Below are 15,284 nucleotides of genomic sequence, written 5' to 3' on the forward strand. Positions count from 1 at the left end.
AAAAGACATTGTCAGTTACAATACCAATAGGTCAATGTTTCTAAAATGCGAGACCTATTGCATTGCAAATGCTTGTTAGGAACTAGTTGGCCTAATGGCTAGGGGCGGTTGACTTCGAAGCTGGGACACAGGGTTCGAGTCTCCACAACGACACTGAACATCCTGTGATTCTGGGGGAATCACTTAATCTCCCCGTGTCTAACACAAATGAATGTGTCCTCGTGTAACACAACTGGTGCTCATGTAAAGCGCTCTGATACCCGATACCTTGGGGTCTAGTTCGCGCTATATAAAAAGAAAACACAAAAAAAAGCCTGCTGCAGGACCGCCATCCTTCATCCTTAACAGAGAGTACCCGGGTTTAGCCAGTGAGATACCAGTGTCTTTACGTACAGTGCCATTTTGTTGTTTCACTTTGTAAAGCGCCTTGTATAAAGGCGCTATAATACATATAATAAATACATAATCTTTCTGGTTATCAATGGGACTTGTGCTCTACGTTGAATGTAAGCCCTGGGAGCTCCCTGCGTCTGCTGTGCTGCATTTCTTTCTCTCCTCGGCCGCTTGTCCTCTGACAGACGCTCAAACCCTCAATGAAAACTAAGAGATGTGAATCCCCGCTTAGAAGAGAGGGGCGATGAGGTGCGCAGTCTGGAGGCGTGCAGGGAGCACGGATCTCCAGGGACACATGGCGCAAGTGTGGGAGAGGAGACGGGCTCCAGGGAGACGAGCGACAGATGTATCTTCCTGCTTAGAAGAGAGGGGCGATGAGGTGTTTGGGCAGGGTGTGGGGGGGCGCAGGGAGCACGGATCTCCAGGGACACATGGCGCGAGTGTGGGAGGGGAGACGGGCTCCAGAGAGACAAGCGACACCCAGTCTCTCCCCATTGAGTCTCAGTACCTTCGGCTACACAGCGCCCGCTGCCCCTCACCTATAACAGGCACTAACACTCAAGCGCCTAGAGACGTCCTAGCTCACAGTGTGCGCTATGAGGCATGTACACTCGGTTACTGGCTGTACTTGAGCCTCAGGGCGCAGAGACACCCCGCAGTTGCCACGAATGCTATGTGAATATAAATAGGAGCCTGCAGCGCCACCCCAGATCTCTAAAGACAAGAGATGTCTGGGGGGAGGAGCTGCGAGTGGGAGGGGGTTTCTGCCAGGGGAAGCTTCCTCCTCTCGTTAGCATCACCGCAAGGATGCAGTCCAAGGTGTACTTAATGAAGCGGCAGATTGGCTGGGGCAAGGCCAGAGCATGACAAATGTTTGAAATGTTGAATTAAAAACAAACAAGCGCGCGCCTCGAGCTGATGAGGAGAGAAGGAGAGAAGGAGGCACCAGGGGGAGGGGAAAGAGGAAGGGGCCAGCGGCTGTTTCCGTTGCGGGAGCCAGCTTTGAAACCATCTGTTAATTACTAACAGATGGTTTTAATGCTTGTTCTCGCAAGGGGATAGCCAAACGTGCACACGTTCCCATTAAAAGCATGCAACGCGTGCACGTTTTTGCCTGAAAAAGGCAATCCATGGCTAAAGGTCTTTTTCCTAGGCAGCGCATGCGCAATGCTAGGCGAGACCTAAAAAGGGCCGAACCAGCAGCACCACAGTCCTAACAAAAGGACTGGAATGCACATTAAGCACACAGAACACACAACTGGGGCAACCCTACCCAACGGAAGAACACCTCCCAAAATCCAGACCAACTTACAGGTCACTGAGGGGGAGGGGGAGGAGGAGGAGGAGGAGGAGGAGGAGGAGGAGGCGGAGGAGGAGGCCGAAGCACCGCCAGGAACCTCTGAATGGCCGAGTCTGCAGGGGCGTGGAACAAAAGAGCGCCATCAAAGGGAATGTCCTCCAGCCGTTCCCGAACGTTCTCCGGGAACACACTGTACCGAAGCCAGGCATGTCGATGAAGGGCGACCGAAGAAGCCATGGTACGACCAAGCACCTTCGAAATGTCCAGAGCGGAGTGAAGAATAAACGTCGCCAGCTCCTGGCCATCCAACACATGGTGCCGCAGATCAACACAGGCACCCTCCTGAGAAGCGGCAGACATAAGGCACTCCGCCGAGTCCCACAAGCAAGAAGTGGCCCTAGCCAAAAACACAGAGTGTTAAGGGCCCGCAGAGCCACACTGAGGGAGGCGAATATATTGCGCCCCCAGGAGCCTATGCAGCGGGCCCCCGTGACGGGGGAGACAACATCGGCGGCAGGGAGGGAAAGGCATTCTGCAAAAGAGGGCCCCTGGAAGAGGGGTGGAGGGAAAGACACACAGGATCACGCGGCGTTGGATGGTGGCGATGCAGAAGGCGTTGGGGCACCAGGTCCCCCATGGCGAGACGGCCCCAAGCCCTCAAAAGAGAAGAATGGAGCGAACCCTCGAAGGGAAGCAGCAGCTCCCGACCACCAGAGCCCCGATGGGGGACCTCCAGAAGATGATCCACAGGGAAATGGGCAGCTGGATCACCCAAGCGCAAAATTCACGCAGCTGTGGAAACAGCGAGAGCGAAGGCATCACCCGCCTCCGTAGGGCCCCGCGGTGGAGAAAGCAGTTCCTCAGTGGGCGACGGCTGCAAGCTAAGGCGGCCGTCCCATCCCCCAGACCAACCGGAGGAAGAAAAGGCCAAGTCCGGAAAGGAGGAAGGGGGGCCGAGAAGTGGGGGACCCGAGGTGCCTCCGGCGACGGCGAAGAGCCATCCTTAGACGACATCGGGGGAAAAGCCACGACGCGGCGGTCAGTCTCTGGCGAGGACGAAACCAGTAAGCGCCGGACCTCTGGAGAAGAGGAGGCTTGCAAAGAAGAGTCCATGAACCGACGCCAGCCTGGCGCCGTAGAGTCCACGACCAAAGATAGGTCAGCATCATCCGGCGCCGAGGGAGGCACCGGAACGACCTCCGCCACAACATGCGGCACAGGAGACCGAGGCCGGGTCGGAGCCGGGTGGCAAAGGAACGGTGCCGAAAAGGCGTCGACACGACCTCTGACGAGGCAGCCGCCTGCGTTGAGGGACGAGAGGGGCCCGGGGACACGCCCGACCCCCCGCCAGCCCCTGTGGCACCGCCAGGGCCAGCAACTGCCTGAGTGGTGTCACCTCGGCCTCAGACTAGGCCGCCGCCTGCCCAGAGGACCGAGGGGGACTCGGGGAAACGCTCCGAGCCCCGGTGACCTCCCGCAACACCACAGGGACCCCCGCGGGGGTTTGCGGCGAGGCAGAGGCGCCGTGGTCCGAAGGAGGGAACCCCGGAGGGACGCACCCCAACGGCACCACATCCTCCGAACCTGGATCCGAGCCTGTCGTGACCGGAGCCATCGGCGACGCCGCAGAAGTCCCCGCACGTGGGATGGGATCCGCAGATTTCCCAGGGGGAGAAGGAAGAGAAGGAGAAGCCAACAAGGCCTGCAAGGCCGCCGCATAGGTCTTCATCTGGGCTTTAGTCACCCCCAAACCGGGAAACAGCGGATAGGGTGCCGACACGCGGGCTGCACCACCCGCATAGGGCCCACGTCCCCAACAGGCCGGGGACCAGCCCTCGGGGACACACTGCAGCACTTACCAATAGGTGAGCGATGCTCTTGCGGCTTGGGAGAAGGACGATGTCGAACACGGAGGAGGCGGTTCTTGAAACCCTCTGCAGGGGCCGGACTCGGTGATGACGCCGACCTGGACATGCGTGCCGAAAGGAGTTTCATCTGGCACTCCCACCGGGACTTCGGTTTCTTCTGCTGACACGCATCACAGTCAGTGGAATCGTGGTGCTCCCCCAAACACCACATGCAGATGGAATGAGGATCCGTCGCCGACATCTGGCGTGCACAAGACTAGCATGACTTAAAGCCCGAAGGCATTCGCAAACTGCTCCCACAAACAAGCAGAAAACGAAAGGGAAAGGCCCAAAACAGGCCAGGATCAAGATCCGGATCCGCGTTGCATGTGGAAAAGGAAAAAACTGACGAAGGCGCGCCGGGATGGGACTTATGTGACCTCGCTGACGTCACATACGCGGACAACGTCAGGGCGGAGTCTCGTGATGCCGTCTCCCCCGGCGTGCAGGGATGCTCGGCAAAAATTTTCCAGATCCAATCTCACGCCTGGGGATAATTCTACGTTAAGGAATCTGCGGCTAGTAGTCTCTATTAGATTCATATGTCTTCTTTCTTTCTTGTCACACTATTTTATTTGAACTGATTGAATAGGTGTCAATAAAATAAAACCTACCACAAACGTAGTTGGCCTAGTCCCTGGGTGGTTTATAAAGCGATTTACAGACCAGCCAACTGACATGACATAGTGCCACTGTGTGCCACACAGTATCGGCTCCCTTCACACAGTCGGCCAGTGCGGAGTTGCAATCACACGGTGTGAGACAAACAGAGCTGGAAAACCTACTGAGAGTAGCTGCCCAGCTTGAATGAAGAAGACGATCTATACAGCCAATGTCCATTATAGGCATCTAACCCTTCGCAGTACATTGATGCAGCTTCGGAAGCTTTTTTTTAATTTGTTTTTTGGATGGCGAGGGAGTGGCCAGGGAGTTGAGGATGTAAGTGCTATATAAGCAGCGGTTGGCACAAAGACCTACCCCATTCAAGGTCCCACCCACTAATCACACAGTAGATATTTCTGTGAATTTGCCTGGTCTCGACTTAGCTACTGTTAACTTACTTTGCTGGTAACATGGACACCTCCCTTAAGGAAGGACACTCCTTTCTCCTGCAAAAAATGTATTGACCTGCTTATAGAAAAAAAATCACCTGCTTGCTCACCAAAAACAACTACCATATCAGCATTCCTTATCTCATAGCCAATAAGCTAGAAATAAATTTAGTTATCTAGTCGTTAGATATCTCAATAAGCACAATATAAGCACAATCTGTTACATGGCTTATGCCCATTTCACCTCTGAATGAGGGCTCTCCTGGACTGTCTGTGATGTTCAATGTAACCAGTTAACCTCTCTTACAGCAAAGGTCGTAATTGTTTGCAGTAGCAGCAGACCACATTGTGTTCTATTTTCAGTGCTTCTTGGCTAATGGTGCCAAACAGTAGACACTGGCTTGTTTTCCACATTTTCATTGGTATGTGTGCAGACCGATATAACCTTGATGTGTTGCTTATCTAAGATCAAGAAATGAATGAGGTGACATTGGGCCCAGTGAAAAAGGCCAACATGAAGTTCATCTCTGGATCCAAGCTTATTGTGGTCCCATTTCAAATCACTTCCCTTATTTTTTTAAACTGCCACAGTTTTCAGGGATACAGTCACAGATTTAGGAATTTAACTGTACTGCCTAGTAACCTTGCACCAGCATACTTGATATTGTCAAGGGGTCCTACATTGAAAGTTACAGTTTGAGTAAAGTCTGGCCTTTTACTATTCAAAATAAAGTGAGTTATGAGTCAAAGCTCTAATAAGTCCACCTACAGTAACAAGCTATCGCTTGTAAAATTCAGATGTCTGATTTGCAAAAGGCATTAAAGTACAAATACGTCTCTGTAGCTCCGTGAGATCTACAACTCTTTCAGGCATGTAGTCAAATCATGTTCAAAATAGTCTGTCTGGTTCATAAGATTTGTTTTTGGAAACTAACGAAAAGGTACAGCTAAAACCCTAGAAACATTCAACTTACTAACCAGCGATACCTTGTAGTATTCAAATCCAAAGTGGTCAGAGCTTTTTAAGTCCGAGGTTCACTAACATGGAATAAAGCCCCTGCCACCCTTTGGCTCAAGAACAAATTTCTGAGATTTTAGACAGACTTAAAGCAAGGTTGGTTCTACTAGACCAACTTCTCCTCCCTCCAATCAGTTCCTCAACCGTGGCTTTATCTTTAGTGCAAACAGATGGATAAATCATCAATGGAAATGTTCTCCTCCTAAATAAGCCACTGGATTCCTCCCATTTGCCCAAAGCATTTGATCATAAAAGCCTTCTATGCTATGTTAGTCACTCGGCTGCTCAATATTTCTCAAATGGACTATCACTTACTAGCAATTTAGGGCCATATGTATCAACATTCCCTTTTGCAATTTCTAAATAGCGATTTTTAAGGAATCGCTATTTAGAAATCGCAAAATGGTATGTATGTAGAAATCCGCTTTGTTTTAGCGATTTCTTAAAATTCCTTAATTGCGATTAGCAAATTGCTAATCGCAATTAAGGAATGATTTCCCATTCATTTCTATGGGCCAGGAGGCCCTTAGGAATGAATGTGAAATTATTCTCAATTTGCGATTCGCAATTTGCTAATCGCAAATTGAGAATAATTTCAAGGGTGCAGGGGTGTCTCAAGAACACCCTGCTGCACCCCTGAAAATGACATGTGTGCGCATATGGCGCACATACATGCCCTAACACAGCACCGAGACCGCCCTCATCGCAGCCACAGACGACATCCGAACACTACTCGACAATGGGGAAACAGCTGCCCTCATCCTCTTGGACCTCTCCGCAGCGTTTGACATGGTCTGTCATAGCACCCTTGTACAACGCCTCAGCAACGTCGGGATACAAGGAAAAGCACTGGATTGGATCATATCGTTCCTCGCCGGAAGAACCCAGAGAGTCCGCCTCCCCCCTTTCAAATCAGAGGCCACCGAAGTCATCTGCGGCGTACCACAAGGATCATCGCTCAGCCCCACCCTCTTCAACATCTACATGAGTCCACTCGCTTCCATCGCACGCCAACACAACCTCAACATCATCTCCTACGCTGACGACACACAGCTGATCCTTAAGGGCATTTTTTCGATTTTTTTTGGCAACATACATTGCATTTAAGGAATCGCAAAATTTGCGATTCCTTAAATGCAATCGCAAAATAAGTAATGGCAAATTATGCGATTCCTTATTTTGCAGCCAAATACTTTCATACATACCATGTTGCGAAAATGGGTTCGCAAACGCCGAAATTCTGCGAATTTCGGCATTTGCGCACCCATTTGGCCTTGATACATATGGCCCTTAGTCCCTTCCACCATCCACACATCCATATTCTCCATCAGTGAACCCCTATCAAAATCTGCTTTTTAAAACAGACTTTTACAACTTTGAACATTACATTTCCACATAACCTTTCCATATCGCTGGTATAATGTGGCAGCAATAAAATGATAACGGTGTCAAGATCATCTGTTATACAGTGATGTGCATTGACCTTTATGGTGATTGATAAACAATATTTCATATTATTCAACTAAATTCTACCCCTGAGACACAATATTCAAGTAGCAGTACGTCAACAAAAGTGTATTTTGACACATTCTGTAGCGTGCTAAGGGGTCGGTCTTCAAAATAAAGTACTCTTCTTAACACCTGTCCTTGCTCAGAAAGGGTGAACTGGAAACATGATTATGGGTTACCTTTGTCCGTGCATGCATCCGGCAAAGCTGCAGGCAGCACACTAGCATTACTTTGTTGCATGTCTTCCTCATGGTTTGTACCGTTCAGAGTCGCTTTAGTCTTGCTGTCATTCGTGTACGCTGGAGAGAAACTGTTTGTTAAGTTGTCAAAGCCATTGGTGAGACCAGTCTCCGAGCCTTCTTCAGCTACTTTGTTATGTTCCACAATCAATTCATCTAAGAAAAAAAGGGACTATTAATAAACATCATGCAAGACAAACCCCGATTTTCTTACTTAATTTCCATACAATTTATGAAAGTGAACACAAAAATATCTTTGAAAAATACTTCATGTCACAGATTAACTCAAACAGGGATGGGTTTTGGACATAGTAGATAAGGATAGTAACCCTTTAGTGCAGACAACTTATTTTTAATAAAATGTCAGGACTTAAGTCAGTAGATACTACAAGATAATGAATCAAAGTAAAAAATAAAACATACACAACATGGCAATGACCAGCACCTGAGCACAGGATCCCAGATAATAATAAAAAATCTGAGGATTTCCGAAACCTCAGACAAAATAACACTTCACAAATAGGATTGCTAGAGAGGTGAGAGTAGAGCAGCAAACAGACAATCGCTGTAAAAACTCAGTAGACCAAGTGTATCCAGTATACCCATACTAATTTAGGCATGAATGTGAAGTACACTAGGGGAATGAATGTATAGTAACTAAAAGCATCTGCGTTTTAATGGTATGGGTTGAAGCACTGATCTCTGTTCACTTATTCGATAAAAGGAAAACAGCCAGATACAAATCTATGATACAAACTTCAAAACATGGCTGTGATCTTTTCCATCGCTAGAATAGCCTACATCCAAGTCTACAGATCTAGGAAGGAACCTCTATGTATGGCAGAGTGAGAGTTTTGCTGCTAAGTAGTGAGTGACCGGTTTGTGAAATGACGAGTATAGAACATACAAACCGGTGGCATCCATTATCATTACCATGATAACCAGTTGGTCCATAGGTAAATGTACTGATTTGAGGTCTTTCATCAAGGATAACATTTCTTTCCAAAAGCTAGGCATTTGCACATGTCCACCATATTTCAAGCGCACCCCCTTTAGAGTCACAGTTCCTTCCGCAGGCACTGTTTATGTTAGGATACATGGCAGGCACAATTAATGTCGTCAGGAACTACCTTTACAACAGTGTCTTTAGATTTTGTTTGTGTTGTGTGCAAATAAAAGAACTGGGATGTCTATTCCAGTAGATCTTAACCCTTTTGACTTATGCAGGTCACCACTGAAATTCTACTAGTAGATTCCATGTCTGAAGTAGTTTACACTGAATTAACAGGCTCCCATTCACAAAGGGACGCCTCAACGCAAATTTTAAATAAAGCATTAAACTAGGAGAAACCTAAAATGAGCTATGCGAATGTACAATAAGCAGTGGTGTTTCATCATCATCTTTTCATAATTTATAATTTTTAGTTGTGTAGAAATGTCGAAAAATCTGCTTCTGTGGAATGCTGTTGCAAAGTTGTCTGGGCACATGCCGAAAATAGTGTGTTCTCACACTCCCTCAGTAACTAGAGAGCAAACATGTCACCTGACTAGGTACATGGGAAAGCTGTAGGCAAAACAGACATGTACAGGCGATTCCGAACTGCGATAATGCACGAAGACTGATCTTGTCACATGACTGATGGTGTGTGCATCAAGCCAATCTGAGTGACTGATTCCCTGGTACCCTTGTAGAGATATAGTGTGCACATCATAGCAGAATTATTGCAGCAATATATATATATAAACTTGCTGTAACAAATTTCAGCGAGGCTAGTCCTTGCCGCCGGCACCAGCTGATTGCTGCTCCTCCCATAAGGGACGTTTGCTGTGAATATATATATATATATATATTTATATATATTTATATATATATATATATATATATATATATATATATATATATATATTTATTTATTTATTTAATTTATTTATTCACAGCAAACGTCCCTTATTGGAGGAGCAGCAATCAGCTGGTGCTGGCGGTGAGGCAAGGACTAGCCTCGCTGAAATTTGTTACAGCAAGTTTCACACATGACGCCGCACTCTTCTCGGGTGTTTTTAAACACGATTTATTTCAGCTCAAATTCTCCTCCTTCACCTACGCGTTTCGAACTCAACAGTTCCTGATCACGGTAGTAATTAGTCCTACTTTAGTTTCCTTTATTTATACTATAACACCACTCTAGCCATTATGATGCATTGTGGGTTAAGTAGTTTACGCTTGGCTTAATCTAGCCTATCAACGTCCTTAGCAATCAGTTAGCTGGACTCAATTTCAAGTAATTATACCTGGTAGGTTGTATATTTGGCTCTAGTAATCGCCATGTCACCGTCTGACCAACAGATTGTGCAAGTTTGGGCTGAGTGCCACTTGTATCTTCGTGAGCCCATGTGTTTCTCTCTTTGGGACTTCACTTGTATGAACATGTATCCACATTATAAAGCTGAGTGCTTTGGCCAATAGATATGAATTTCAGCTAACTGAATTGCTCTGGGCATCGATGCTAATATGCAATCATTACTTGAGATTTCTAAATACATTAGGGAAAACGTACTGCTATTAACGATTTCTCATTACATATATACAACTGGGCTATTTTAACCTCCCTCATACATTAATTAAATTAAGTAGGAAAAATTGGACAGTTCGCCCCAACTCGTATTGATTCAGCATAGAATCTTAATACAGCGTTAATTCTCATAGATGTGGATTCTTCCTCAAATCTATATACATTGACACATTACTGTCTTCAGCTATGTATATCATCTATATACTTCGATTGTGTCTCAATAATGAAATTGTGTCTATTGAAAGGCAATGTTTTATACTGTTTTTCATTATTGTTTTCCTCATTCCAATTTCGCTAATATTTAATTTTACAATTCATCAATTTATCCTTTGTCAATTTTTACAAGCTGTTAACTCGTCATAAGCATACCCGCTGAAGATTTAATGTGTGATGTATGTGCACAGCGTGGAGAGACCTGAAGTTCAGTAAGAAGTGTGAGGGATATACTTAAAAGTGTATTAGGAAAGCTGTTTGCATTATAAGGGACAGACCAGAGGTGCAGTGTTAAAGGTGTGTGCACTATGACTAAAATGTGTGAAGTGCATTGGAAGAGCTATATGCATTTTTACGGAGTGAGGTAATGTTCAGTATGAAAGGTATCTGTAACGTCGGCATAAATGCGGTGAGTGAGAGTTTAGAGGTGTATTACAGCACAATGTTCTGCTGGAGGGACAAATAATACTTTGCACTCGAAACTGTAGGTGCAGTCTCAACTAACTTGCGATGCACCTGATAAACAGTCTAGCTTTCCTTTAACCGTATAGTATATTTGAAGCAGATCTAAAAGTTAATGTAGAAAATGTTTTTAAAATGGCAAGCAGAGAAACTAACGAGAATGTAGCATTCTTTATACTGTAAAGTGGAATGCTTTGGCATGCATTGACACCTTGTTTCAAAAAGGCTCCCAAGTGTAGCCTCCATCCAGTCTGCACTGGTGTGAAACGTCGGACCAGTTACTACCTGTGGTTAAATGGGAGACTGCCGTAGCTGAATAAAAACAATGGCTTCCTCCTCGTAAAGATCAGTATCAGCGTTAGGAGAGGCAAATGTGGCGCCAATGCATCGGCACATATGGGTAAAGTTCTAAAAGCAAGAAAGGATGTTGTAGCAGTGAAAAGCACAGACCGAAATAAAGATGTACAATAAGAAAGTCAAAAACAGTCATTTGTAAAGAAAAACATTAGTATTGCGCTCTCTCTGTGACGTGCTTTTTATGTCACAATGCTCCAAATTTGTTATGTGCTGCATCTCCACTCTTAACCAGAAAAAGTAAAGAGAGCAACTTGGATTTTTGTTTGTGACCACTTTCGTGGCCGCTTTGATGTTCTCAGTGGCCATGCGGGTCACTGTTTATAGGAGTGTTACTTATATAATGCTGGCCTGAACATCAAAGCGGCCGCGAAAGTGATCACGCAGGCTGACAAATTGTGCACGCGCCCGGAGCACATGCACTGTACCCGATCCGCCTGCAGACTTTGGGAGCACTTTCAAAAGCCCCATACTAAATATCTCGCGTAGCATCGCTTACGCGATAGCTAGGCGAGACCTAAAGACAGGTAGATGAGGAGGAAGGATCATATAGAATTGAGTGACAGTGAGCATTTGACTAGTGCCAACATGCATTTTGCTGCCATGATCTGAAAGGGTTGCATGATACTTTATTACGGTTGATTATATTAACCTCTAATAATACTGCATCCGCTACCATGCGTATCACTACGTCTTGCTGGTAAGTATATTTATTAATCTTGCCTCTACATTCACGTATCAATATTTGCTGTTTAATACCATTCATATTGTGCCAAGACAAGAGGTCTCTGGATGTGAAATTATTGTCATGAGACAGTGCATGCAACACAGTGAAGGTATACCCCTGACTGAGCTTGTATTTGGGATGAAGCTCCTATAGATGACTGCCACTTCACCTTCAAATAGATGTGTAGTTCTATATAGGTTAACCGTTTTTCATGTGGGAATGTGTTAGTGGCAACATGGATGTGGGCAAGGAGAATTGTGCGAGTGGGAGACTAAAGAGCTTTGTATTGGAAGGGAGGGCAAGAGTTTAGGATAGAACTTCAAATTTCAATCATTGCCTCAAAACAGCGTCAGCAACATCAATGTGCCCACCGAATCTTAATAGACACCTACTACATTTTAACAAGCTAAGTAAAGAAGCATACACGTTTGTGTACTGGGTCCATAACTCTGGTTTTCCATTCTCTATTGAGATTAGACAGCTCAATGACGTCTGTTAGCACCCCAAAGCCATTAACACTGGGCTCTGATCCAAATAAAAGCATTGTATCAGAAGTTCAACTGATCCCTCATTGTTCTAACACACCACTCTGGTCACATGACTCATGGAATATAAATAACCCAAAAATAAATTCCAATTAGGACCACCACTAATTTTTATAACAGACTAAGTACAATAAAAGTGGAGCTATTGAAAGGTAAAACAATGTACGGTCAATCTAAAGAAAATCACTGACGATATTAATGCATAATACATCAAAGCATTATTAAAATGCTGGTCTTTGATGTGAAGAGAGTCAGGTGATTATAATTATGTTCTTTGTAATACTTAGTGACCTGCCATTGTGTTTTAAATTGGTATACCAGTGCTGGAATGTTGCAATCTACTGCCAGTACATAACAATTAAAAGGACTCAGGAAGGGGAGGGAGGGTCTCATTTCGAGGTTTTTGGATGAGTGACCTAAACCAATAAATGGCAGATGTCCCGTCCACCATCCTTGTGGAACTGCAAAACCCATTCAGATGTAGGGGGACTTGGCAACTGCCCACCCAATTTAGAGGGCGCAATAATCACTGGATGTACCAGCCCTGAAAGGCAATATGAAGCATGGTGGTCTCGGGCTGAGAAAACAAATAGCCATTAATCACGGTGAGAAATTCTCGCTTTCTTCTATCTTACTGAAACAAATTTGCAGCTTTGGACCTTTGCTTCACTAAAATAGGGTGGGCGTGTAGGGACAAAAATATATGACAGCCACTCACCAAATTACAACAGGTGCACTGATCGCAGAGAGCACTCTGCCATCCAGGCAGAGGGCTTTTTACTATTGAGAGCTGTTGCTACCAAGGAAGTGGAGGCCAGAGCCTATGCTAATGTGGTGAGCTAACAACCAGAACCTAAACAACCCCTCTTGATGTCATGAGACAGTGAACTGAACAAGGTCAAATCTTTTACATGTACCTTCTTCATGGAGTTGTGTTTCTTCTTCTCCTCTGTGATCGACCTTCTCTTCTTCATCTTCTCCATCATCCCCCTTCTCCACTTCATCATCATCTTCTTCTGACTCTGCTCCACTATCACTACTTTCTGTTTTACCATTTACTGCTTTGCAGTTTGGGGTGGAAGTCAGAACACTACTCAGCTCTGAAAAAAATATGAAAAATAACAATTATCATCATAGCAGAAAGGAATCAAAGAAGGCAATGCTACATCATAGGTAAACATGTGCACCCTAAATTAAAATGTTAGATCTTGAGAAACTTAACCCCTGTGAATCCTAATTGTTCCCCCTCACCCTTTGTAAACTAACGCCCACAAAAGGGTTTCTGTGCTCTCGGTTACCATGCATGCTTGCAAAGAACCTATGGCCAAATGGCAAAGAAATGGCTGCGCTGAAAATTCAAGAGTTAGAATACATTATGAAAATATCACTCTACATGGAAAACACACTGTATTCCCAGGATTGCGTCTAAGATGGAGGGAATTTGAAAAGCTTGTATCCGTTGACTACAAAAATTAAATAATGCCAAACCCTGAGAGATTATGTGAAATGTGATAGAGTTAGATTTTTAGGGCTGTTAGCGGCACAACAAATAGCAATTACCTGACATTTTAAACGGAGGACAAAAAAACTTTTTATTTGATTGGGAAGGTCCACTCTGTCAACATGGTCATTCTGCACAAAATGTCTTAAAGTTACCACATTAGAATGAGAACACACAGAGAAGAGAGGAAAGAAACACAAAACAGGATATCGTCTTGGCGTGGCAGTGAAGAACGAGCTGCATGGAATAGTGAGCAACAAAAATTGTTGGAGTCAATTCACATTCAACAAGATTGACATCCTATATTGACATATGCGTACTGTTTTATGAAGGCACACAAAACGTCAGTATATACGCATACTTAAAAACCCATTAGCAAAATAGCAAATCTCAGGGGACTGCACTCATAATGGTCTTGAATCCGGTGGGAAGAAAACGCAGTTCATGTATTTACTTTAAATCCGTCTGATCATTATACAGTTTCCCATATTTCGTAACAGCATTGGCTTCACCCATTCCCCAACAGTTATTTTCCATTTGTGGGCGCCTTCCTAATTGCCCATGTGATGGCTATGTGCCTTACTTCCAGAAACAGCATTAAAAGGCCAAGCTTGTGCCTCATTTTACCATTTTGGGGCTTGGCAACCACCCCTAATAAATATATCTATCTCACAGGCTACTTACACGAAGACACTTAAACAAAATGGAATAAATCCAACAGATTTGGATTACATTTAGAATATTTGTCCTCAAGCCAAACTTATTTAGCATGATTGGAGTCATGCACGTTTTATGTCACTTCCTCAATCGAACATTTGAGAACACTTTCTTTAGATTACTTCATACCCTGGCTCAGTGTTTGGGATAAGATCACAGTGCCCCTGACATTTAGCCTCAGTCACCTGTGTGCCTTTAACCACATATGCCCCATACGCATTCAGCCTGTTGACCGCTCCATCGTGCTATTTATTGTTTCAATTCCATTGGACTGGTAGCGAGGGCATTGCCACGTGACCTTGGCCGCCCTGCTCAGTCATTGATATTGAGAAATCTGACAGACATCACCCAAAGACTTTCATCATGGCATAAAAGGTCTTGAATAACCCCTTTATGGACAGTTCGACAATTGCTCTGCAATTCCCTTTTTCCTTATTGTAACACATCCATGACATGAGATTCCTTCTAAAAGTGCTTAACAACCAACAATGGTACCTGCACCATAATCTGTATTTCGTCCGATCTATTGGTTTGTTCCTTCTTCCTCACGAGTCAAGTTGGCTGTATTATGTACGGGAGGGAATCATCCTTCACTGTGTAATAACAGAATACTTACTCTCAAGACCTACTGCCATGCATTCACTCCAATAGCAACTCATCAGCACTCACATTTTCTTCGAGCCATTACACCAAATAAGGGAGCGTGCCACTGCTTGTTCGCATTAAAGGCCAGGCAGCCCCATTCCACCTTCCTCATATAATAGTTTCAATGTTCCT

At 45.0% G+C, this 15,284-nt stretch overlaps 1 protein-coding gene across 4 annotated transcripts in view; it reads right to left on the reverse strand.

Moving 5' to 3' along the window:
- The window catches only part of ACBD5 (acyl-CoA binding domain containing 5), a 427,382-nt gene that overhangs the window by 149,353 nt on the left and 262,745 nt on the right, over positions 1 to 15,284 (reverse strand). For all 4 annotated transcript variants that reach the window (XM_078663408.1, XM_078663406.1, XM_078663407.1 and 1 more), the window contains 2 exons: positions 13,207 to 13,389; positions 7,359 to 7,574 (listed from right to left, as the gene is read on the reverse strand). In XM_078663408.1, coding sequence (XP_078519534.1) covers positions 7,359 to 7,574; positions 13,207 to 13,389 — 399 coding nt within the window. The remainder of the gene's footprint in view (positions 1 to 7,358; positions 7,575 to 13,206; positions 13,390 to 15,284) is intronic.

This window comes from Lissotriton helveticus, chromosome 10 (assembly GCF_964261635.1).
Source record: "Lissotriton helveticus chromosome 10, aLisHel1.1, whole genome shotgun sequence".
Taxonomy (NCBI): domain Eukaryota; kingdom Metazoa; phylum Chordata; class Amphibia; order Caudata; family Salamandridae; genus Lissotriton; species Lissotriton helveticus.